At 43.8% G+C, this 23,463-nt stretch overlaps 1 protein-coding gene across 6 annotated transcripts in view; it reads right to left on the bottom strand.

Moving 5' to 3' along the window:
• The window catches only part of FRMD4B (FERM domain containing 4B), a 234,620-nt gene that overhangs the window by 124,107 nt on the left and 87,050 nt on the right, over nucleotides 1–23,463 (bottom strand). For 4 of the 6 annotated variants that reach the window (XM_079958853.1, XM_079958855.1, XM_079958854.1 and 1 more), the window contains exon 1: nucleotides 20,984–21,204. The exons of 1 other annotated variant lie outside the window; for it this stretch is intronic. In XM_079958853.1, the coding sequence (XP_079814979.1) occupies nucleotides 20,984–21,145 (162 nt within the window). In that variant the 5' untranslated portion in view covers nucleotides 21,146–21,204. Of the gene's footprint in view, nucleotides 1–20,983; nucleotides 21,205–23,463 lie in introns of those variants that run through there. One more of the 6 variants, XM_079958858.1, reaches the window with a different exon arrangement.

Genomic DNA, 23,463 nt, shown 5'->3' with positions numbered 1-23,463 from the left:
TCGTTTCGGCTGTGCGGTGTTAACTTTGGCAGGGTCTCAGTGCTACTTTGGGACAGTTTCAAAACTATTCAGAGAGAGCTTAGTTTTGATTCTAGTGCAGTATTTTTCGGTCTATGTATAGAAGGGTTTGTTTTTAACAAACAAACAAAAAAAAAAAAAAAAAAGAGGAGGTGGGAGGGAGGGGAAACTGCTTGGCTCCTGCAGAGCATCAACTGACTTTCATATAATCTCCACCAGCTGAGCCAGTAAAAAAATAGAAAATAAAAACTGGCATGGTCACAAGCGTAAAGCATTCCCCATCAGGGCTCTATGCACACTGTATTCCCTGCCTTTGAAGAATGCTCCCAGCCACCACGCACACAGACAGACACACCAAATTCCACACCAAGGTGACCCAAGTGTTGCGCCAAGGAAACCAAGTGCATATATTTGCTTTTTCTGCAGAACTTTTATTCTGTTTCAAAGTACAAAGTTTTAAAAGGCTGCCATATTTTTTTGGAAGAGCTCCATGAACTGTTGGGATTTGGAGCGATTTGACAGGTAGCTCTTTGGGGTGGAGGTAGAAGTCAGCCATAAACAAATTATAAAGAATCATGTAAGCAGGGCTTTCCCACACACCCCAGCCGGAACTCACTGGAATTCAGTTCCAGCACCTCTCAAGTGGGCACGCCACGGCCATTTTAAGAGAACAAGTTAGGCATTCATGGTGAGTTCTGGCACCTCTTTTTCTAGAAAAATTGCACTGCATGTAAGGCACCAGCAACCCACCTCTCTAGCACTTTAGATTATTTCTCCTATTACACTGTTCTGTGGCCCCCACATATTTAAAACACAATGCCATCTGTCGCCATGGCTTCGGCAGGGAAATATCTACCGCATGCTAATGAAGATGGAAGCATGGGCATGGCAGATGACGTGGTAAGTAGAAGAGGGCAAAGGTTCTAAATGCTAACAACAACAACAACAATTTTATCATTTATACCCCGCCCATCTTGCTGGGTTGCCCCAGCCACTCAACCCACAAAACTAAGCCCTTCAGCTCCAGGAAACTGCAAATCAAATACTAGTTGTTTGTGGTCTCAAAGGAAACCATCTTTATCTTCCCCCCTTGGGGGCTTCTGAAATTTTGCCAGACATTTGTAAAAAAATTTCACTGTGGCTATAAGGACTGGAAATTTTGTTTCCCTAAATGAAAGCTGGAATTGTTGTATTCTGCGAGAGTTGCCATATGTCTGGAATTTCCTGAACATAGTCAGGACTCAGCCCCCATAAACCGTGCCCAGGCAAAAATTGCTGAAATGTCCGAAAAAATCAGGACATATGGCAGCCCATGTTGTTAGTGTAGATTTTGGCGATTTCTTTTTTTAAAAAAAGCAGCTCCAAAACTCTTTTCGTTTCTTTTTTAGTCTTTGCCCAAAAACCCCCAAAAACCCCCATAAATTTTCACTTTTTGAAATATTTCCGGACTTTCACTTTTTGAAATATGGCAACTCTATATTCTGCAGACAAAGCACAGAAAAGAAATGAATACCACACACATCTAATTATATCACATACACACAAACACAGACATACATCCCTCAACTGCTACAAGTTAAGAATATAATTAGAAGCCTGATAGGATAGCTCTAAACAACTACTCTATTACAAACTTAAAAATGGAAAGCGTAATGCTGGTGGTCAACAAAAGAAGTTTAAAGACTGTCTCAAGGCAAATCTAAAAAAAAAAAAAAAAAAGTTGTATAAACACTGACAACCGGGAAACACTGGCCTGCGAGCGCTCCAGTTGGAGAACAGCCTTTACCAAAGGTGTCATGAGCTTTGAAGACACTCAAATTCAGGACGCAAGGGAGAAATGTGCTATGAGGAAGGCACGCTTGGCAAATCCACACTGTGATAAACTCCCACCCGGAAACCAATGTACCCACTGTGGAAGGATCCATGTGGATCCAGAATTGGCCTCCACAGTCACTTACGGACTCACTGTTAAAACCGTGTTTATGGAAGGCAATCTTACTCGGCTATGAGTGATCGCCAAAGAGGATAGCTCTAAATACTGAGCCAGTGAAATACTTTGTGTACATCTGCTTTCCTTGCCAGTAGTGCTGCAAATTAATTAAAGCTTGTGCTCGGCACACTCTTCCCATACAATGCTGGTTGTACTGCAAGCCATAGTAACCAGGCAAAAGCTCATGAACATGTTTTGTTCCAGTATCTTGCATAGAGTTATTGCTAAATCTCCTGGGTAATGACATGCACTTGGATAATTCCTGTAGTAACAAGGCAGCAGCCCTAGTTATATTTGTTGATGACAGGCAGCAAGACAGAGCCAGGAATTTAGTAACCATCCTGGGAGTGCGGGACCATGATTTCTATTGACTCCAAACCTTTAGCAGATCACTTTACCCTGCCTCTACTTAAATTGCTGTATCTTCATAATGAACAGCATAGACACTAAATTTTCCACATCAGAGTTTTGCACCAATTATAATTCATATTTTGCTAAAGTGTTTTGCTAATTCTATACAGACACCAATCGCTTCTGCTTCTTCGTGCTTTCTATTGCTGATACCCGAAAGCCCATATTAGGAGTATCTGATATGGGGAACATTCTTTAGGGCATTAATGATGATGCAGTGTTCATCTTTCTGAAGCAATTCCCACCTAGAGCTACACTGTTACTTCCCATCCAGATTCATCTCTCAAAATTAGTCAAGGGATTATAATGCTATCTGTTGGACTAGAAGAGTTTTAAAATGGTTTATAGTTTGATCATCAGGCAGCTGCATCTTGGTGGTTTGGTATGGCACTTTCGCTGTCTTTCGCACACGCATACCGAGAAGGATGCAAATGGATCTGACAGGACTGAACTTTCATGACTCATTTCAACCTTTCAATAAGGGTGTGGATCAAAGGGCCCTTTCTAAGAGGCTGCTAATGAGCTCAGTGCCTGCCACTGCACCTCCCAGTGCCAAGCATTGCATCAGATGAAATGGGGGACAAGGGAAGAGCAGATCTCACTCATGAGAAGTTGAAGGGTTACAAAGATGAAAAGAGGCATCTGTATCTTTGGAATACCGGTAGTTCTTAGCTTGCCGTAAGATCATGTAAAATCATTCTCCTCTGAAGAGTTCCAACACTGTAAGATGTGCAAACACACTGAATCTGTGACCAGAAAGTATGACCTGAGTGATGACTGGGACCAAGAGAGATGGAACTTTTTCACAAAGTAACAAACCCAATGCTTGCAACAATAGCGATAAATACAGTGGTTGTTGTTGTTGTTGTTTAGTCGTTTAGTCGTGTCCGACTCTTCATGACCCCATGGACCAGAGCACGCCAGGCACTTCTGTCCTCCACTGCCTCCCACAGTTTGATCAAACTCATGCTGTTAGCTTCAAGAACACCATCCAACCATCTCATCCTCTGTCGTCCCCTTCTCCTTGTGCCCTCCATCTTTTCCAACATCAGGGTCTTTTCCAGGGAGTCGTCTCTTCTCATGAGGTGGCCAAAGTATTGGAGCCTCAGCTTCACGATTTGTCCTTCCATTGAGCACTCAGGGCTGATTTCCTTAAGAATGGATGCGTTTGATCTTCTTGCAGTCCATGGGACTCTCAAGAGTCTCCTCCAGCACCATAATTCAAAAGCATCAATTCTTCGGCGATCAGCCTTCTTTATGGTCCAGCTCTCACTTCCATACATTACTACTGGGAAAACCATGGCTTTAACTATACGGACCTTTGTTGGCAAGGTGATGTCTCTGCTTTTTAAGATGCTGTCTAGGTTTGCCATCGCCTTTCTCCCAAGGAGCAGGTGTCTTTTAATTTCATGACTGTCACCATCTGCAGTGATCATGGAGCCCAAGAAAGTAAAATCTATTACTGCCTCCATTTCTTCCCCTTCTATTTGCCAGGAGGTGATGGGCCCAGTGGCCATGATCTTCGTTTTTTTGATGTTGAGCTTCAGACCATATTTTGCGCTCTTCTCTTTCACCCTCAATAAAAGGTTCTTTAATTCCTCCTCACTTTCTGCCATCAAGGTTGTGTCATCTGCATATCTGAGGTTGTTGATATTTCTTCCGGAAATCTTAATTCCAGCTTGGGATTCATCCAGCCCAGCCTTTCGCATGAAAATACAGTAGTACCTCGGGTTAAGTACTTAATTCGTTCCGGAGGTCCGTTCTTAACCTGAAACAGTTCTTAACCTGAAGCACCTCTTTAGCTAATGGGGCCTCCTGCTGCCGCAGCACCGCCAGAGCACAATTTCTGTTCTCATCCTGAAGCAAAGTTCTTAACCCGAGGTACTATTTCTGGGTTAGCAGAGTCTGTAACCTGAAGCGTATGTAGCCTGAGATACAACTGTACTGTACTCAGAGCAAACACAGAAACGCCTCTATACTCCACATACATCAACAGTTAGAATCCCAGAATTGTAGAGTTGGAAGGGACCACAGGGGCCATCCACACCAACCCCCTGCAATGCACGAACCTTTTGCCCACCGCAGGACTCGAACCCACAATCCTGAGATTAAGAGTCTCAGGCTCTACCAACTATCCTCCCTCCCATGTTCTACAAAAGGAATCAAGCCTGATCTTCATGTTGAGCTTGCAATTATTGTCTAATATGCAATACTATTCTTTGCAGCAGTTTTACTCTGAAGTTATTTAATTAAGGCCACTTTGCAACAACCAGCACAAGAATGTGCCTCAGAAAAAGAAATTCATATAAATTTATCTTACCTCCAAACCACACACTCTGGTAGGTTTTAAAGGGCTGCATGAAGTGCAGAAGATACAATGCAAAGAACGACAGTGTTCCCCCACCTAAATAAAAGCTATTTGGAGCAGAGACTCACACAGTCCCAGACTTTCTTCCGTTGCCATGTAATCTCTAGGAAATGGCCTTACTGTTTGTTGCTTTGATAACAGATTGAGAAACAAAAGCTTTCCCCAGTGAGCAAGGCGGCACGAGATATTAAAGATTTGTACAGAATGGGAGGCAATCAAACTTGAGAACTTTTATTGTTAAGATGTCCCGTTGCAATAGTTATTTGCCCCTTATCATTTCCAGCCTCACCTCCCCCCCCCAAAAAAAAACCACTTCGAAAAACAGACTCTCCCTATAACTCCAGTGTAAAACACTATGTGGGTTCGATGCAAATACAAGGTTGCCAAATGAACTCTTCTCCAAATCACTATGCGGGTTCAATGCAAATACAAGGTTGCCAAATGAACATTTCTCCAAATCACTATGTGGGTTCAATGCAAATACAAGGTTGCCAAATGAACATTTCTCCTCATGCAGCAAGTATGTACATCAGGGGTGGCTAGTTTGTGGGCCTCCAAATGTTGTTGTAGTACAACGCCCATCATCCCTGACCATTGGTCATGGTGTCTTTTGCTTAATAATTTAATAATTTTATTATTTATACCCCGCCCATCTGGCTGGGTTGCCCCAGCCACTCTAATTATGTTATATGAATTGCATATAAAACTGCAGTGTAGTAATAACAATTTTAGATCAGGACTGTTCCTCTTATAGGGATCAGGAACAAAAGTATTGGTTTGCTTCTCTTTTTTCCAAAGTAAAATAGGGAGAGATTAACTCACAGACTTTCAACAATACTGAACCATCTATTTCAGCTGTCACCCAGAATCAATGAATGATATGACTTTTAATCAACTAATTAATCAGTTAAACCTGTATACATTTACCTATTAACAAAACCATTCCCTCCTTTGTGAAAGAAATGCCTGAGTACTAGTATTCAAAATAGTAAAATTTTTTAAAAAGTTGTCCATCATCAGGGGCAGATATTTAAAAATATGCTGTTCAATTATTCTGACCAAAAAATCAACTAATAATTGCTTATTCTTATTCTTATTATTATACTTATTGCATGTGATAACCAAATATTTTTAAAGTACATGCATCTCCAACATTCAATACCTGCAAATAGTTATTCTAACTCTCATTACATTTAGTTTCAGGAGCATTCTGCCAGACCCATTCAACCTACTTTGCCAGCTAATAGGCAGTAGTTTTAGAAATCTCCCTGCCTCCACTGAACAAACACTGTTTTCCTCTCCTAGAACCAAAATGGAAAATACATGTGTGCAATAAATGTGCCACCTGTGCAGAGGAAATAATAATAATTTTAAAAAATAAAGAACAAACATCAAGCCCACACCAAAAAGGGGCCAACTCTAAGCCATATACAAGTTAAATCTTCACCAGCTGAGCATAGCAGTTCAGGTATGAGATGTACTAAAAACAGATGACAAAAAACACTCATTGGGAACTATGGGAGCTATCCAAAGGCCCAGAGAAAATAACGGCAGCTTGTAAATGCCAGTTGACATGACTACTAAAACAAATGCAAGCTACCAACAAAGCAAGGAATGGATCTTGGAAAGAAATGGAATGGATTACAGGGGTAGAGCACATCAATACGGAGACATGATGGGGAATGACAGACCTTAAGAGACTGCAATGATGGCTCCTGAGACTGGGATGACAGCTTTGAGACTGGATGCAACTGGGTTCTGAGGAAACTAATAGTGCTCTGCAGGTGCTGGCAATCAGCAGATTGTTGGTTCTTGCAAAGGCATAAAACTTTGCAGACTAATTCCACTTTTTGCAAGAAGGTGTGTCTTTATCCGCTGCACACCTGGCATTACATATAAAGTCAGGTGTAGAGTATGGATGTGTGGCTTGGACAAAACAACCTTGCACCAGGCCTAATCAGGCCTGCAGGCCAGAGAGGTTCCCCACCTCTGCTATATACTAATGAAAGATTTCCCAAACTTGGGTCTCCAGCTATTGTTGGACTACAACTCCCATCATCCCTGGCCACTGGTCCTGCTAGCTAGGGATGATGGGAGTTGTAGTCCAACAACAGCAGGAGACCCAAGTTTGGGAAACCCTGTACTAATGCAAAGAAAATTGAAATCTAATAGCTCAGCCCTATCTTGCACTTTTAGTACTACTGAAAGTGGTAATCCCATGTGTTAGGGTAGAGGACTTTTGAGTAGGTACCAGACATTACAAAACATCCACAAACCTCTTGAATTCAGATTACACTTGGCCATGAATCTTGCTAGGTGACCCTGGGATAGCTAGACTCCTGACTATTGCTCATAACGGCTGGGAGTGACATGCACTGTGGTCTAGCAACATCTTAGGGCACAGGTTCCACACCCCTGACGTATGTAATGAATTCTACCAATACACAGACATTCATAGGTGTAACAGAAACATTCAAAGCTAAGTGCTAGATGGGAAGTGGCCTGCCTCCTGTCTCCAAACACATCCTTTGTTTTCACAAGTGATCAAACACTGGAACAAACATGGGTAGAAATGGGCAAACTGCCTTGCTTCATATTCATTTTTAATTTGGAGGGAATCACTTCTCTCCCAATTAAGACTATGACCTTTGCCTGCTCAGCAGAGTACCATATTTACCAGGGTTGTGCTGGACAGGGAAAACTCGCCCCATGTGAACATAAGAACAGCCTGCTGGAGCAGGTGAATAGCCTAATCTATCTAATCCAGCACCCTCTTCTCACAGTGGCCAACCAGATACTTATAGCAAGCCCCAAAGCAGAACCTGAGTACAACAGCACCGTTTGTCCCCTTGCAGTTTCTGGTATTCAGAAACATACTGCCTTCAACAGTGGAGGCAAAACAACAGCCATGTGTAGTTCTAAGGCTTGGCAAGAACTGTTGAGTTTGGAGTTTAAACAAGTATCATGAAGCAGGGATAAGCGTGGGGAACAAAACAATAATCATGAGGAACGGAGAAAAAAGGTTGAGCAACAGACGGCAGTGTAGAGAGACCTGAAAGGATGCAGAGCAAAGAGAAAGCATGCTGGGGGTACAGTGAGAAAGGGGGTGATACGGGGTGCAGTCAGACCAGTAAACAAGGGAAAGGAGGAGGTAGCTGAGAGATGGAGATATAGAGAACACTGTAGGGGGGAAACAGAGAAAATGGGAAAGGCGCGGGAGGACCAGGAATCATCTGGGACACCTAAAGAAAATAGGTTAAAAGAAAACACTGAATTAAAACTGAAACAAAATGCCCTTCTTTGGATAACAGCAAACAATGCAGTCCTCTTAGAGGAGGGAATGCAAATGTAGCCTTCAGAGAGGTTTCAGCTGTCCCCCCACCCCATCCGCAAGAATCTCAGGTGAATTATTAGTCAATGAGAACACAATGCCATCTTTGTTCCATCCACTTCTAACAGACTCAGCCTTTTTCTCAGATAATCTACGAATTCCCTCAGCATCACCTTGTGGCTCTCTCCTGCCCTGACATGCTCCCCCACTTACTCCTACGTGATCCTCTGATCCTGTGCCCTACTTCTTGTGTGTATTAACAAATGAACTGGCTGAGCAGGAGATTTGCCAGAAGCCCTCCTACACAGCAGGTAAGAAGACTAGGCAGACGTCAGAAGCTCAGGCAGCGGAAATACAAACTGGAGTACTACTGCTTGATAGGGAATTCCACCTGGAAAACTGTTTGGAAGAGGAAATATTTCAGAGAATTAAGGGACAAGTCCACAGGCCTGATACACTGGCTCTAGCAGAAGCAATAGCACCAGTCCTGCTCACTTCCAACCAGCTGATAAGCAGTGCTAAGGCAGAATGCACAGTAAAAAAAGTGTGGCGTGGATATTATTTATTTATATTTCATTTATTAATCACTTCCCATGAAACACCCTGAAACTATTAACAATAAAACATCAGCAACAAAAGCATACATATAAATGCATCTAGTCCAATGTAGACAAAGACTGGCAATGAAGTAATTTTAGCAATTAACAGATAAAAGGAGGCACCATTACATAAATGACCAACCAAGACTCCCTGTGCTATACAGTCATCCGGGAAGACCAACCTAGGTCTAAAATGAACATGAACCCAATGTTTCCATGGTGTTCCATACATACTCATCCTTCTCTTTTGTTAACCAAGTCAGTAAAACAGAACCATGTTCCAAAGAAGTGAGCAGTTTCTGCTTGCCTTTTCGCTGCCCTTATTTCAGGTGTCCGTTTTTTTAAACCAAAGTGATATTCCAGATCAGCTGAAACCAACAGCTCTGTCTGGGCATTCTGCTCATGGTTAACATGTACTTCCTACTCTAGCAGGAAGTGGGGACATTCTGAATAATCCCTCCCCTAAGTGTCCACACAAATGGAAAATAAATGTCACAAGGGAGGGAGAGAGTCCTCATGTATATAGGCTTCCATGCAATTTGGAACTAAGCCTATACACACACAGACTTCCCCCTTCCTCCAGACATTGGAATTCTATGTGTGAATGCCAGGGGGATGGCCCATATGTTGATTTTAGTAGAATGCAAAAATAGGGCTAACATGCTACAGTTAAGTCTGTCCTCAACTTCTAGTTTCTAGCTATTGCTAAGTAAGCTGCTGCTAGCATAAATGGCAATAATTCTTTGTATGGCAGGTTTTTGTTAGGTCCTTCAGAATGAGATAGCAAAGTTATTTTAGGTTACGTTGCACTTTTGGGCGCATTGCTGCGCTACATTCTTCAAAGGTTTGTTTTTCTACCACAATCTTTCCACTAGATCACACTGCCATCTCACATGGAACCTGGCATTGTACTTTCTCCCTAACAATGTGGGTTTAACCTCCCTGTCAACCTGCAAGCAAATCAGGATGAGTGCTCAAATAAACTGGTTTACTGGAAGCGACCTGACTTCCAATGTATGTATAGGTTTGCCATGCAAGACAACAAAACCCCAAGTATAAAAGGAGCTGATGAATCTGAAATCACAGAATTGTAGAGTTGGAAGGGACCCTGAGGGTCACCTAGTCCAAACGTTTGCAATGCAGGAATCGCAACTAGAGCATCCCTGACAGGTGGCCAATGAATCAATGAACATACAATTCACAGAGGCCCAGTGAAACTGCCACATCTTCACTGCTTACACAACAGGCAGATGAAGCCTCTTTTGGATGCAATGACTGGGAAGGCTTGTCTCTAGTGTGCACTGCCTGCACCTCAGATGCTGGAGGAACACAGACAAGGGCCTCCGATGTTCATCTGACCAAAAGGGCTGACTCATATGGGAGGAGATGGCTTAGAAAATACTAACACTGTTGATTTTCTACAGCCAGCCAGAGTAGACAGCTGGATGCTGCAGCATCTGCGCCATCATTACCATAAACAAAAAGAGAGATGTGGTGCCAGCCAAGGGTACAATTGTTGACACAGCAGGTCATGGTGATGAAGCCCCATGCCTGCTATTCCAGCTGTGGTGTCTGGCTGACCATGACTGCCACTTTGTGCTTTAACTGTTGGTACCTCAGAAATGGAAAAACTAGCTTGTTTACAGCTACAGCTAAAAATTGTTGCCGATTTTTATTTTATTTTTTATTTTGGACATAATGCATTGGCCATTCAGAGATCCAACAGTAAGCCTTGAAACAATATTTTAAGTGGAAGCTAAGCACATGGCAATCAGATTGATCACTGTGTGCTTGGCCTCCTCTAAGGGGTTACCATCCAAACTGTGGCAAGCACCAAAGTCCCCAGTTCAACCAGTATATCACAACACTTATGAACGTCTGCCAGTATTTCTCAAACTTTAGTATCTGGCTGTTGTTGGACTACAACTCCCAACGTCCCTAACTAGCATGACCAGTATGATGGGGGTTGTAGTCCAGCAAGAGCTAGAGACCAAAGTTTGAGAAATACTTTGTTTCAGGAACTGTGCCAGGAGAGTCAGTGTGGTGTAGTGGTTAAGAGCGGTAGACTCATAATCTGGGTAACCGGGTTCGCATCTCTGCTCCTCCACATGCAGCTGCTGGGTGACCTTGGGCCAGTCACACTTCTTTGAAGTCTTTCAGCCCCACTCACCTCACAGAGTGTTTGTTGCGGGGGAGGAAGGGAAAGGAGAATGTTAGCCGCTTTGAGACTCCTTCGGGTAGTGATAAAGCGGGATATCAAATCCAAACTCCTCCTCTTCTTCTTCTTTAATGGCGGAACAGACTCCCTCGGGAGGTTGTGGACTCTACTTCATTGGAGGTTTTTAAAGCAAACGCTGGATTGGTCGTGGATATTTTTGTTGAGATCCCTGCATCGCAGGGTGTTGGACTAGATGATCCTCGGAGGCCCTTACAACTCTACAATTCTATGAACTCACTATTGGCATATGTCCTAGTAAATGTCCTAGTTACTGCAGTCATCTTTGGGCCCAATATCCTAGGGATTTCTGAGAACGTTATCCAAGGACAAAGTTGTTCTTCCCCTGGTCAAACAACAAAATGATGAGATAATGCTCTGGTAGGAGTTTCGCAATGTTATTTCTTTTCCCAACACCTAATGAACATAATAAATGTTCTCATTTGAGAAATGACATATTCCTCTTGGAAAATAAAATTAAAATAAAAAGTAAAGGCAAAAACAAGGAGATAACCCAAACACTGAGGCAAAATTTGCAGATCTGAATAAGCAATTGGTTTGTAGGCAAAGAGAGAAAAGTGTGCATGCATAGGAAGCAGAAGATAATGTATTCCAGCACTGACAGCATTATCCTCTTTGCAATCAGCGACAATGTGCCATCTGTACAGGAGATCAGTGGAATTACCAATGACTAATTATGACATGGTAGTCTTCCCTGTTACAACTTGGCATTAAGGTTCGGCATAATTGTGATATTGAATGACACAGTAATATTTTGAAGCTGAGCGTTGCTTTTTTTTAAGCTATTAATCGAAGATCCAGAAAGTTCGAAGTTCCATTTGTACTAAGGCTTTATGCTTGAACTTGGAACAGGAACTGTCCCAACCGCTGAAGGATTTCTACTTGATTAGTGTCATTTGCATGGCATATCTCATAATATGCTTAACATTCAGGAGTAATTCCAAGAATCCAGGGGCAACTGTATTGCATCCCAGTCCTGAAGCTGACCGCAACCGGGAAAGGCGGGGTATAAATAAAAAAAAATATTATTATCATCATCAAAGTGGGGATTTGTTTTTTTTTTGGGGGGGGGGGGGTGATGACGACGACTGCATACTCCTCCACAAAGCAGACCCAGTTACTAAAGTTTCTTGGGAAGCGCTCAAAGCAGGATAAAAATGTGGAAATCCAGGAACTATTTCATGGTGAGGGTAATTCTTCCTGTGATGTCCTTACAAGCTCAACGTATTCCTGACTGGCTAAAAATCGAGGAAGCCCCTTAAAAAAAAGGTGTCCATACTGGAGATCAGAAAACTAAACAGGTGGTACATGACACACATAATAAGATTAGAGGGGCTATGACTTGCCTTAACCCTCTCCTTTGCTTCCAAAATGTTTGACACCACTCTAGTCTTAAATGTTTCTATTGGTACATCTGTGTTTGATGCTTAAGTAATATATTTATCTACTTGCACTTTAACGTGCTTTCGAACTGCTAGGTTGGCAGGAGTTGGGACCGAGCAATGGGAGCTCACCCTGTCGCAGGGATTCGAACCGCCGACCTTCTGATCGGCAAGTCCTAGGCTCTGTGGTTTAACCCACAGCGCCACCTTCACCCCCAGTTTGGTTGTTAGTTGCCCATAACTCACTACCATAAAGCAGCGTGCTCAATGCAGAAGCTTACAGACTAGCCAATTTAATGCGGCACAATATATTTGGGGCTGAAGTCAACTTCATCAGATGCATCATTCCTGATAATCCATGAAAGCTTGTGGAATAATACACTTGCTAGCCTCTAAATTGCTAGTACTGCCCCTTCCCCACTCTGCAAGCCCTATGTGCCAGGGCCTAGAAAGTACCTTAGGAATTGACTCTGCAGAGAACTATTGCTGGTCAGCTGAAATTAGGGCATGTTAAACTATGGTTTCCCACTCTGAATAGCCAATATAGGGACAGCTATAAATGGAAGGAAATAAATAATAGAAAACCATATTCATTTTCTATGAAGATAAAAATATTCACCAACTTTCTTAAGGTAGTTCTTTAAAAATACTTTTCAAACGCTTCATCCACTGCTTGTGAAATCTAACATATCTTGTGAACAACGTCAGCAGAGGAATATATTACATAAATGCACAGTGCATAAGGGAGCACTGTTTTTAAATTGGCCCATGCAGTGCCATGAAGGAAATGAGATGAAATTCACAGTCTGGAAATGAAATCTGTCCAGAAATGGGGAAGGAGGGGCAATGCAAAACATCATTTTATTCAGTCTAACCATCACCGCCCAAAAGCAAACTGAAGTGGAAATATGCAGAGCTGAAATAGTCTGAGAGTAGTTTTTAGGCAATGGAATGAGCAAAGTAAGTTTAACTATAAATTAGGACTTACTTGATTTACTTTCATCATTTCAGAATGTGTTCTAATGATTTCTAATGATTCATTCACCAAAGGGAAAGAAAATCATGGACCGTCAGACACCGCTTCATTATTATTATTATTATTTAAAAAGAGCTATTGTAATGCCCGAACTTTTCTTTGATCCGCTTGGAAACTCTCTGGCACTAAGGTTTGGACACAGATGTGGAAAGAAAGCATAGGAGTATTTCTAGCTGTGCAGTTTCCATACCTGCGCTTAAAAAGTGAGTGTGTGCAATTGAGAAATTAAGTGCCCAAGGTCTGAGAAAAGACAGTCCATTAATATTATAGGACGGTAAATAAATAATAATTATAAGCTCACTGATTCTCAGAGATTGGTCTCTTCTTCACTTCCCCCAATCCCACAAATTAGTGCTCACCTCAGCTCAGCTCTTCCCTCTACAAAAAAGCTCTGCTTCCAACCACGCAAAATGGTGTGATCCCAGAAAATGGATGGCACCTCTCACTTTTCATTATTCATTATTAGCCTTTACTACATCAACCCTTAATGAATGTGCCTCTGTTGGCAAGGGATAGGGGACCTTGGCAAATCTTAGTGGGGGTCTCTAGGCTCCCCTACACCCTCTCTTCCAGGGTCCATGTCAGAGGATGCAGCAAGACTTGGAAGGTTTTACCCAACTCCACATCTTCCATTCAAAACAAAGGATACTCAAACTGGAATGCCTATAGAACAATAGAGAGGGAAGGACCCATGCGTCTAGCTGAACCGCTGCCTGCTGCCTGAACTCACCTCCAAAGGTGATTCCACAAGCCCTACAGACTGAGGTAGCTTTCTAATTAGGCAATTCTTTGCACTTAACTGATAGTTAATGTTAATCAAACACATATAGCTTACAACCTATTGGACATGGGCTTGTACATTATCCCATGCGCGTATGAGGTTCCAAATACTTGGAAACTGTCAGCATTTGCTAATTAGCAAGAGGCAGAAAGATCAACACAAATGCACAACACAAACACTCAAGACAGCAAGCCCTACAGAACTCACTTGAGCTTGATTCCAAATTTAAACAAAATTGGGATCAGGTTGTAAGATACTGCAGCATTGGTAAAAACTGCTTTTTTATCAATTAGGGATTTTCCCCACACACATAAAGCATTCCCAACTGCTGCTAAGACCTTCTAATTACTACACTCCAAATTACACATATAGATGAAATGATTTCAAGAAGGGAAGAATTTACCTTGAAATAAAGGAGGCATCTAGTGGAATTCAATAGAAAATTATTATAGCAGCAGCAGCTAAGCGGGCTGACAGACTTTGCAAACATCCTATCTGAACTAACAGCTGTCTCAGAATTTTAGGTCTGAACAATCTTGAAAGTCAAAGAGTAAACTAGCCTTTAACATTCATTTGCCCCATTACCCTACATCTCGTATTGGGTGTTTCAAAGCTAACAATTTCTCTCTTCCATCTGGAAAAAGAATTGTAAAGACCTTCCCTTTTTTTGTGTGCAATATCATTTTGGAAAATTAATCAAGGGTGGAGTGGCAGAGGAAATGTTAATGGTGCAGCTGTCCAAGCTACCGGAGTCTGAATTACAGGAAGCAGAAATTGCCTATTTCTCTCTTTATTCCACTTTCACAAGTTAGGTCTCGAGCAAATGTGTGCACACTGCCAAGCTTATGTACTGTGCTTAAGTACTTTGTCAGCAGTTTCTCCACCTGACCTAGAAGAAACAACCTTCCTGGTTTCAGAATATGCTCCCTCCACCCGCTCTCTATAGAACGCCAGTTCCATTTCAACAACTTTAGGTCAGCCATCACCAAATCTAAAGCTGTTCAGGCACAGTTTCCCTGCTGCCTCATTACTCTTCTGCAGTGACATCCCACAAATAGGGGACATTATGAAGCCTGCCCCAGATTAATCCAACAGGAAGACCTCTTGGAAAAAACACTATTTCACTGTATACAGAAGAACTATATAGTTATTTTGCTGTGCATGGTCACTCTCCCAAAGGGACTGTAACATGGTTGTAAAGGGCATTATTTGCCTGCAGGAAAAGCTACAGCTGAAGGATATCAGATAATAGCACTGTGTAGGACTACTGAGATCGTGGAGATCCACTTTGGGTGAAGAGAAACAATCCTGGGCCAGATGCACCAGGGGTATGTCTCCCCAGTGGTAGACTGGGGTGAGGGAAGAGATCATTGCTCACTGATAAGAGCATATGCTTTTCAAGCAAAGTACTGTGCTAGGTGGAGCAATGGGCTAACTCAGTGTAAGGTAGTGTCATATGTTCATATACACACCAAGGCACCTTCCCACTTGCAGCCACCAACCTTCCTTGCAGCTGACCTTATTTCTGTCCTGTTATTTGCCAACACGTTCTATCCTTGCCAGTACCAATGTTTCAGATTTGATTTGGGGAAAATATTAAGCATTTATGGGCTGCACTGAGCCTGGCACCTGACTGGTGAGTGAGGGATTTGAACCTCCCACTTCCTAAAGAAAGCATCATTACCAACCCTCCACACTCCTGCTCATCAATGGAATCAGTATTAAACTGTAGAGTCACCCAAACAACAAAATAAGGACAATTATGTCCTGAGCACATTAGATAATTTGAGGAGCTAACTCTTACGGGGAACACTGTTTTCCCTCAAGATGCCCAAAGGCTTCCAAAGTTGAGGGACACCCCGCTGCACTCATACTAGGAAAGGTTGGCATCTGTTTGTGTCTTGAGGTAAAAATGACCTTCTAAACAAGAGGATAACATTCCTGGAGTCTTCTAAGCTCCAGGCTTTATTTGGGAGTCTGGCCAAATCCTAATACTATTAGTATTAGCTCTTATTGACTTGCAAAGGACCCTGCCAGGATTGCAAAGACCCTGTGTGCCAACTCTTCATCAGCACCTCCCAATGCAGATTTCTGAGGACATGCTGCTCTATTTTGTATGGAGCACATAAGGGAAAGTTTGAGGTCGCACCACTATACTTTCTAGACAGAAAGAGGTACTCTGTCTGCCAAAATTGGGTGAAAAGATATAGGGACCTTGTTTTATGTCAGGCCCTCCAGATCATGAGGACCTCCAGATATTGCTGGACTACAGCTTCCAACGTCCTAGACTACTGGCCATGCTGGTGGGAGCTGATGGTGGCCAGGAGTCCAAAAACATCTGGAGGGCCACCAGTTCCTTGCCCCAGGCTGGAAGCATGCATGTCCTTTGGTACCACATTGGAACAAGCCAGAGTGGTACTCTGATTGAAGCGTCTTAAGGGGGATTCTAACTGCATTTAGGAACACTGTGTGATTAGGGTAGTTGTGTATCCTATTTTATAGAGGGCAGCTCTTTAACTAAACAGCAGAGGATTCTGCTCCATTTTGAAGTGTTTTCCCTTTGAAAGGCTGTCCATCCAAGTGTGGCTTAAAGGTAAAGGACCATAAGGAGATATCGCGAAGGTCTTACAGTTAGCACCTTAGCAGCAGACTGAGCAAGAACAGGTCACCTAGGCATAGCTTTCCCAATTATTGGGGATTATTTGCTGTATTTCTATTTAAATTGTATAAATTGTTTCTAAAATTTGCATCTATACATATGATTAATGTATGCAAATCTCATGCAAATTAGTTCCTCTTTATTTGGCTATGTGCACCTAGTGAAGTCTAGGTTCCTAATCAAAGGGAGGATTCTAATCGTATATGTATGAGCTCTATTAATTAATTTGTGTATCGCTTCCCGTAAAACACCTCAAAGCAATTTGGAAATAAACATCAACTTACTATATATATATATATCTCTCCAATACAAGTACAGACTCCACTTAAGTGGCTTGTTGGAAAAGGAAGTTGTTGCTTGTTGCTAAAAAGATAAAAGACAACACCTGTCTGATTTACAATGGGAGGGAGTTCCAAATATGGTTCTAATCTTGCAGATCTTCAAACTCCATTTGCAGAAGTTGGGAAAACAGGAGCATGAATTGGTTGTTATGTAGGGGGGCACTTAGGGCTGAGCTGGCATGCACACTCCCACATCCGTTGCACATTCATACAAATAGCGGAACAGGGTTCTTTGAGTGAAGCTGATCCCACTAGTATCCTGAAACACCTGTGGAGATGCTACCAGTCATAAGTCACAATACTAGGCTAGGTTGACAAATAGTCTGACCTGGTATAAAGCAGCAGTACAAATTTGGCTACCTGGGAACAATTTCTCTCCCCCCCCCCATGTTCATCTCAAGGAAGACGAACTCTGAACTAGGTAAGGAACTGGATCATTTCTCATCACATAGTAAGAAGAATAGCTCAAAATTCCCTACTCATTATCTTCTGTGAAGCTAGAAAGCTCAGGACAAAATAAATACATGTTAGATTCTAAAAGAGTTCTAATATTCCAGAATGAGAGTGAAAAGAGTATACAGTACAACAAAAATAGTCCCAAAGTGAGCTGTCCTGTACAAGGAGGCAGGGCTGATAATGTGATACTTGGGCAAAAAGGCCAGGGAGCAGTGGTTCTCAACCTGTGGGTCCCCAGATGTTGTTGGACTACAACTCCCATCATCCCTGAGCTCTGGCCTTGCTAGCTAGGGATGATGGGAGTTGCAGTCCAACAACATCTGGGGACCCACAGGTTGAGAACCGCTGCTTAGGGCAAGGGAGGACAGTGGGCCACAAAAGGGACCAAATGTCAAAACAAACTCATAGTTGCCACTGCAACGTTGTTCCAACACAACCTAACCTGCCACTATACCATCAACAGATCCTGTGGAAGATGGTTGTGAGAGGAACCACACACATACAATTTAGCTTTGCCTGCAGCCGTGTAAGAAATGGGGAAGAATTCATCAATCTGGAGCCCTAGAATCATAGAATCATAGAGTTGGAAGAGACCACAAGGGCCATCGAGCCCTAATGTTCATGTGTTTGCTAAGCATATGCATTAAGCCACAATGACTTAATGGCCCGGAGTCCTTTTACCAGCTCCAACTGCTATGCCAGCTGTGATGGTTCCTGGAGCAAAACAGCTTGACCATAGTGGTCCATGCATGAGCAACCTCAAGACTTGACCACTGTCACATGCTTTATGTGGGACTGCCCTTGTATCTGGTCTGGGAGATAAACTAATATGCAGAATTCAGCAGCCACACTGCTCACAGGAGAAGGCTACTGGCTGCAGAGAGCACTGCACTGGTTGCTGATTTGCTGCTGAGCCAGGTTCAGTGTTTTTGTGTTTATTCACAAATCCCTAAACAGGTTGGGCCCAAAGAATGTAAGAACTGTCTGATCACCAAGCTCTTCTGATGGGTACTTCTGCTGGTTCATCTGATCCCTGAGGTTCAGCTGGTCTTGACTAGGGACCAAGCCTTCAATGGACCAAGCCTACATTCATTACTTTGCCGACTTTTGCCTCTGGACCTGCCCACCTGCACGTGGCACCCCCAAAAAGGTGACTACAGGGGAATGCGGGCCTCAGGCTGAAAAAGGTTCCCTACTCCTGGTGTACAGGACGCGGGTGGCGCTGTGGGTTAAACCGCAGAGCCTAGGGCTTGCTGATCAGAAGGTCGGCAGTTTGAATCCCCATGACGGGGTGAGCTACTGTTGTTTGGTCCCAGCTCCTGCCAACCTAGCAGTTCAAAAGCACATCAAAGTGCAAGTAGATAAATAGGTATCGCTCCGGCGGGAAGGTAAACGGCATTTCCATGCACTGCTCTGTTCGCCAGAAGCAGCTTAGTCATGCTGGCCACATGACCCGGAAGCTGTACACCGGCTCCCTCGGCCAATAAAGCGAGATGAGCGCCGCAACCCCAGAGTTGGCCACGACTGGACCTAATGGTCAGGGGTCCCTTTACCTTTACCTTTTACTCCTGGTGTACAGAATCATACAGTTGGAAGGGGACCACAAAGATCATTTAGTTCAACCACCTGCAATGCAGGAAACTTTTTGTCCAACATGGGACTCGAACCCACAACCCTAAGATTCAGAGTCTCATGCTCTATTATATAAGGAACAAAGGCCAAACAGCTGGATGCCCTACTCCAACTGAAATTCAAGCTAGCTTTGTAAGGCCACAGAAGGTCACATTATACATATTGTACATTAAGTACTATAATCTCAAAAGATCCTTCACTGAACCACCCATGCGTTCCCTTTCAATATCACACGCATGCACGAAAATTCACAACAGCAGGCTGAGTATTTCAAAACGATTCTCCTGTCACATGAAACAGCTATTTTGAATGGAAATTGCACAGTTGGGGAGAGTAAGAAGCCTGCACCTAATGCCTTGTGGACTGCTTTTATAGAAAATACAGATAACAAAAACAATTGTGTTAGCTTTAAAACAATCACAGTAGAGTATATGCAACCACGCTGAAGTGCTTCCAGGTATCTGCTGGATTTTTGTCCGACTGGCAAACCAAGGATTAAATGGGGTGAAGAGAGGAAAGAGTTATTGGAAGAACATATTTCAATATTTATACCTCTCCCTATGTAATATACAACCAAATTACCAGCATAAGGCCCCATAAATAATCACTGCAGAAACAGAGTAAATGTGGGATCATGAATAAGTTTCATGCCCAATGCATGCTCTGCCTGCTTGCTTGATGGACGTGAAGGGCAGGCACTGAATTAACCCCATTGGATTTAAAAGCATGTGGTGGCAGCGAAGGGTTGTCCTTTTGAAAGGCATAGGGATGGAAAGGGCGATCAATCTCAATTAGCAATTTTAAACACCGTTGGAGGGCACTTTGCCCAGCAAAAGTTTCCAGAAACCACTACAATTTTTTAAAGTGTGCATGTCTGAAGTCAATTAAGTCATGTGGAAACAGAAACACTGGCATTTCAGACTTCCACATTGCCAATCTTTCCAGGGACTATGAAAATATAAATTTGCCTACATGCCTCTCATTCAATATTCATCCATCCATCCATCCATCCATCCATCCATTGCCATGCTGGATCAGGGCAAAGGCTTATCTAGTCCATTGCCCTGTTCTCACACTGGCCAACCAGGTGCCTGTGGGAAACCAATGAGCAGCACATGAGCACAAGAGCCCTCTCCCCTCCTGTGGTTCCCAGCACCTGGTATTCAGATGCACAGCATAGCCACCACAGCTAGCTGTTTTTGATAGCCCTCTCCCTCCCCAAATTTCTCCAATCCTCTCTCAAAGTCATCCATAGAATTGTAGACTTAGAAGGGATTCCAAGGGACATCTAGTCCAACCCCCAGCAAGGCAGGAATATGCACATGGCCCCTATGGGGATCGAACCCACAACCCTGACATTATCAGCACCATGCTCTAACCGACTGAGCTAACTGACCGAGTTGGTGGCCATCGCTGGCTCACTGTGGCAGGGAGTTCCATAGTTCGAAGCAGAGATGCCTACCAACAAAGCCTCAAAGGGGTTTATATAAAAAAGGATAAAACAGTAACATTTCCAGCCCTTTAATTTTTTAAAATAAGAGCCAACCAAAAGCTAACTATTATCTTGTGCATGTATAGAAAACATACAAGCTTCATCCAAGAGCATCCCACAGGTGAGTTGGTTAGGGCTGGTTGCACATAGGCTTTCTCACCCCGTTTCTCTCCCCCCCCCTTCTTTGGGGGCTATGCAATAAGAAGGAACAACCAAAGCACCCGAGGGCTCCCCCCTCCTTTCCTTTTTACCTGATAGACGTCCCTTATCCCGCACCACGTCCTCAGCGCCTGGTGGCATCCCCTCACCCGCTGCGTGTACCACCTCCTCAGCGTCGACACCGTCAGGTTCCAGACGAAGCGGCTCCCGCTGAAGAGCAGGTCCTCCACTCCGCACATGAACACCGAAGCCATGACTTTGCCACTTCAGAGGGGGACCCTCGCACTCGCTTTCTCAGAGCCACGCTTCTTCCTCCTCTACCTTGCGCCTTGGCTCTCAGCAGTCCAGTTAATAACAACAACAACAACAACAACAACAACAAGGCGCTCCTTCTGCTATTGCAGGCTCATGCTACACCGCGCCGAGCAAGGGGAGGCGTGCTTCGCGGAGAGGCCGGGGGCCGGAGCCTCTCGCACAAACTCCTCATTCACGCGCCGCTTCCTGGGCAGACCTCCCAGACGCTGCCCCGGCGCGGCTTGAAGCCCAGCCAAGGGCTGAAGCCGAGGCGGCGGCGGCGGCGGCGGTAGCTCCACACAGCCCAGCCTTGTGTCCTTCTTAACAGCTTATATAAATCTCCGCTAAGCTTCAGCAGCTACCACTACGGGTTCTAATTAAAAGTTTAACCCGTTTTGTGAGCGGGGAGCGCGTCTCTTTTTCTCTCTCCCTCTCTCTCTCACACACACGAGTAGCTTATCTGAATACTCCTGAGCTTGCTCCCCCCACGAGGAAAGGGAGAAAAGAGACCACAAACAATTCCTGTCAAGTACTTCCAGACTCCGTTTCCCTCCTAAATGCTCTTATAATATGGAAGCGCGCGCCTGCACGCACACACCCTCTCCAAGGAAATAGCGTAGAAAAACACCTCATAAGACACCTTCAACTTTTTTTGGTGGGGGGGGAGAGTTATAACGCTGTCACCATTTTTTCCCAGTCAGTTAATAAGGGGCCTGAATTTATTTCCGTCTCTCCCTCACACACAGAACTCGCAGAACTTTTGAAACCTAAAGCATCTTCTGCTTGTTGTGAGAACCTCCCTCACGCGCAGGAGAAGACTGTAATACCTTAGTGAAAGTTTCCTGCCTCTCTCTCTTTCTCTCTCCCTCTCCCCCTCTCTCTGGTATTCCCTATTTTTTAAACACACACACTCGGAGAAAGCCGCCTCGCTAGCTAAGAAAAATGAGCGTCGATTTGGGTTCTCCTCCGTTTAAACTGACGGTAATCCTATTAAAACGCAGCATGCGGAGCACGAGAAAAACAGAGCCGCCTCACGCACGCTGAGCCCTTTCACCAAGCAGGCCACAAGTAAATAAACACTCTGTGAAATAATAGCCCACAAGAGAATCCCAGGCTTGCCTCAGTGGTTGGTATAAAATTAGGCTGCCAAAGCCCAGCCCTTTGGAGAATTAAACCGTTAATACTGGACGGGAAGGAGGGGGGTGGGGACGACTGCATTTCATTTTACAGGCCATTCCCTGTAAGGCTCTAAAGTGGGGAGGGCAGTTGTTAGTTGCTGGCAGGAGAGGAAGAAAACTCATCTTTTTAAACGATTACTCATGGGATTTGGAGTTTTCTAAGCTTTTGAGGTATTGGAGAGGGTGGGGCAAGGCAGGGCTTTCTTTGAACCGTTTCCCTACCAAACAGTGAAAATAAACTGTCCAGGTTGCAATATAAACGCAAAAAGTAGCTGAGGAGGACCACAGTACAGTGGTACCTTGGGTTACATATGCTTCAGGTTACATATGCTTCAGGTTACAGGCTCCGCTAACCCAGAAATAGTACCTCGGGTTAAGAACTTTGCTTCAGGATGAGAACAGAAATCTTGCTCCGATGACGCGGCAGCAGCGGGAGGCCCCATTAGCTAAAGTGGTGCTTCTGGTTAAGAACAGTTTCAGGTTAAGAACGGACTTCCGGAACGAATTAAGTACTTAACCCGAGGTACCACTGTAGTGCAAGGCAGAATCAATTTGATTTTTGTTTGTTTGTTGCGTTTCTATCCCACTTTCTCTCCAAGGAGCTCAGTGCCTGGTTCTCCCCTGCCTCATCTAATCCCCATAGCAACAACCCTGCGAGGTAGGTTAGGCTGAGAGGCTGCGGCTGGTCCAAGGTCACCCAGTGAGCTTCATGGCCAAATGGGGATTATGAACTCTCAAGTCTTAGTTCAACGGTATAACCATTACACTGCACAGGCTCTTGACAAAGAGGAGGGAGCTGGAATAGAAGCCTTAAGGAACAGATGCTGTGTGGCACCATGCCACTTCCTAACATTCAGTTAAATTCCCTGCATATTTTTGGACACAAGTTCATTCTTTTGTGCACAAGAAGAAATAACTTGGAACTCCCTGCCTGTTGACACCAGGCAGGAACCTTCAATGTACTCTTCTTGGCCTTGGCTCAAAACATTTTTCTTTAAGCCAACCCTATCCGGGATGTGGGTGGCGCTGTGGGTTAAACCACAGAGCCTAGGGTTTAGCTGATCAGAAGGTTGGCGGTTCGAATCCCTTCAATGGGGTGA

This window comes from Podarcis cretensis (assembly GCF_951804945.1).
Source record: "Podarcis cretensis genome assembly, chromosome: 2".
Taxonomy (NCBI): Eukaryota; Metazoa; Chordata; class Lepidosauria; order Squamata; family Lacertidae; genus Podarcis; species Podarcis cretensis.
Note: the sequence above shows the minus strand (reverse complement) of the source record. Positions and strands in the feature narration are given on the sequence as shown.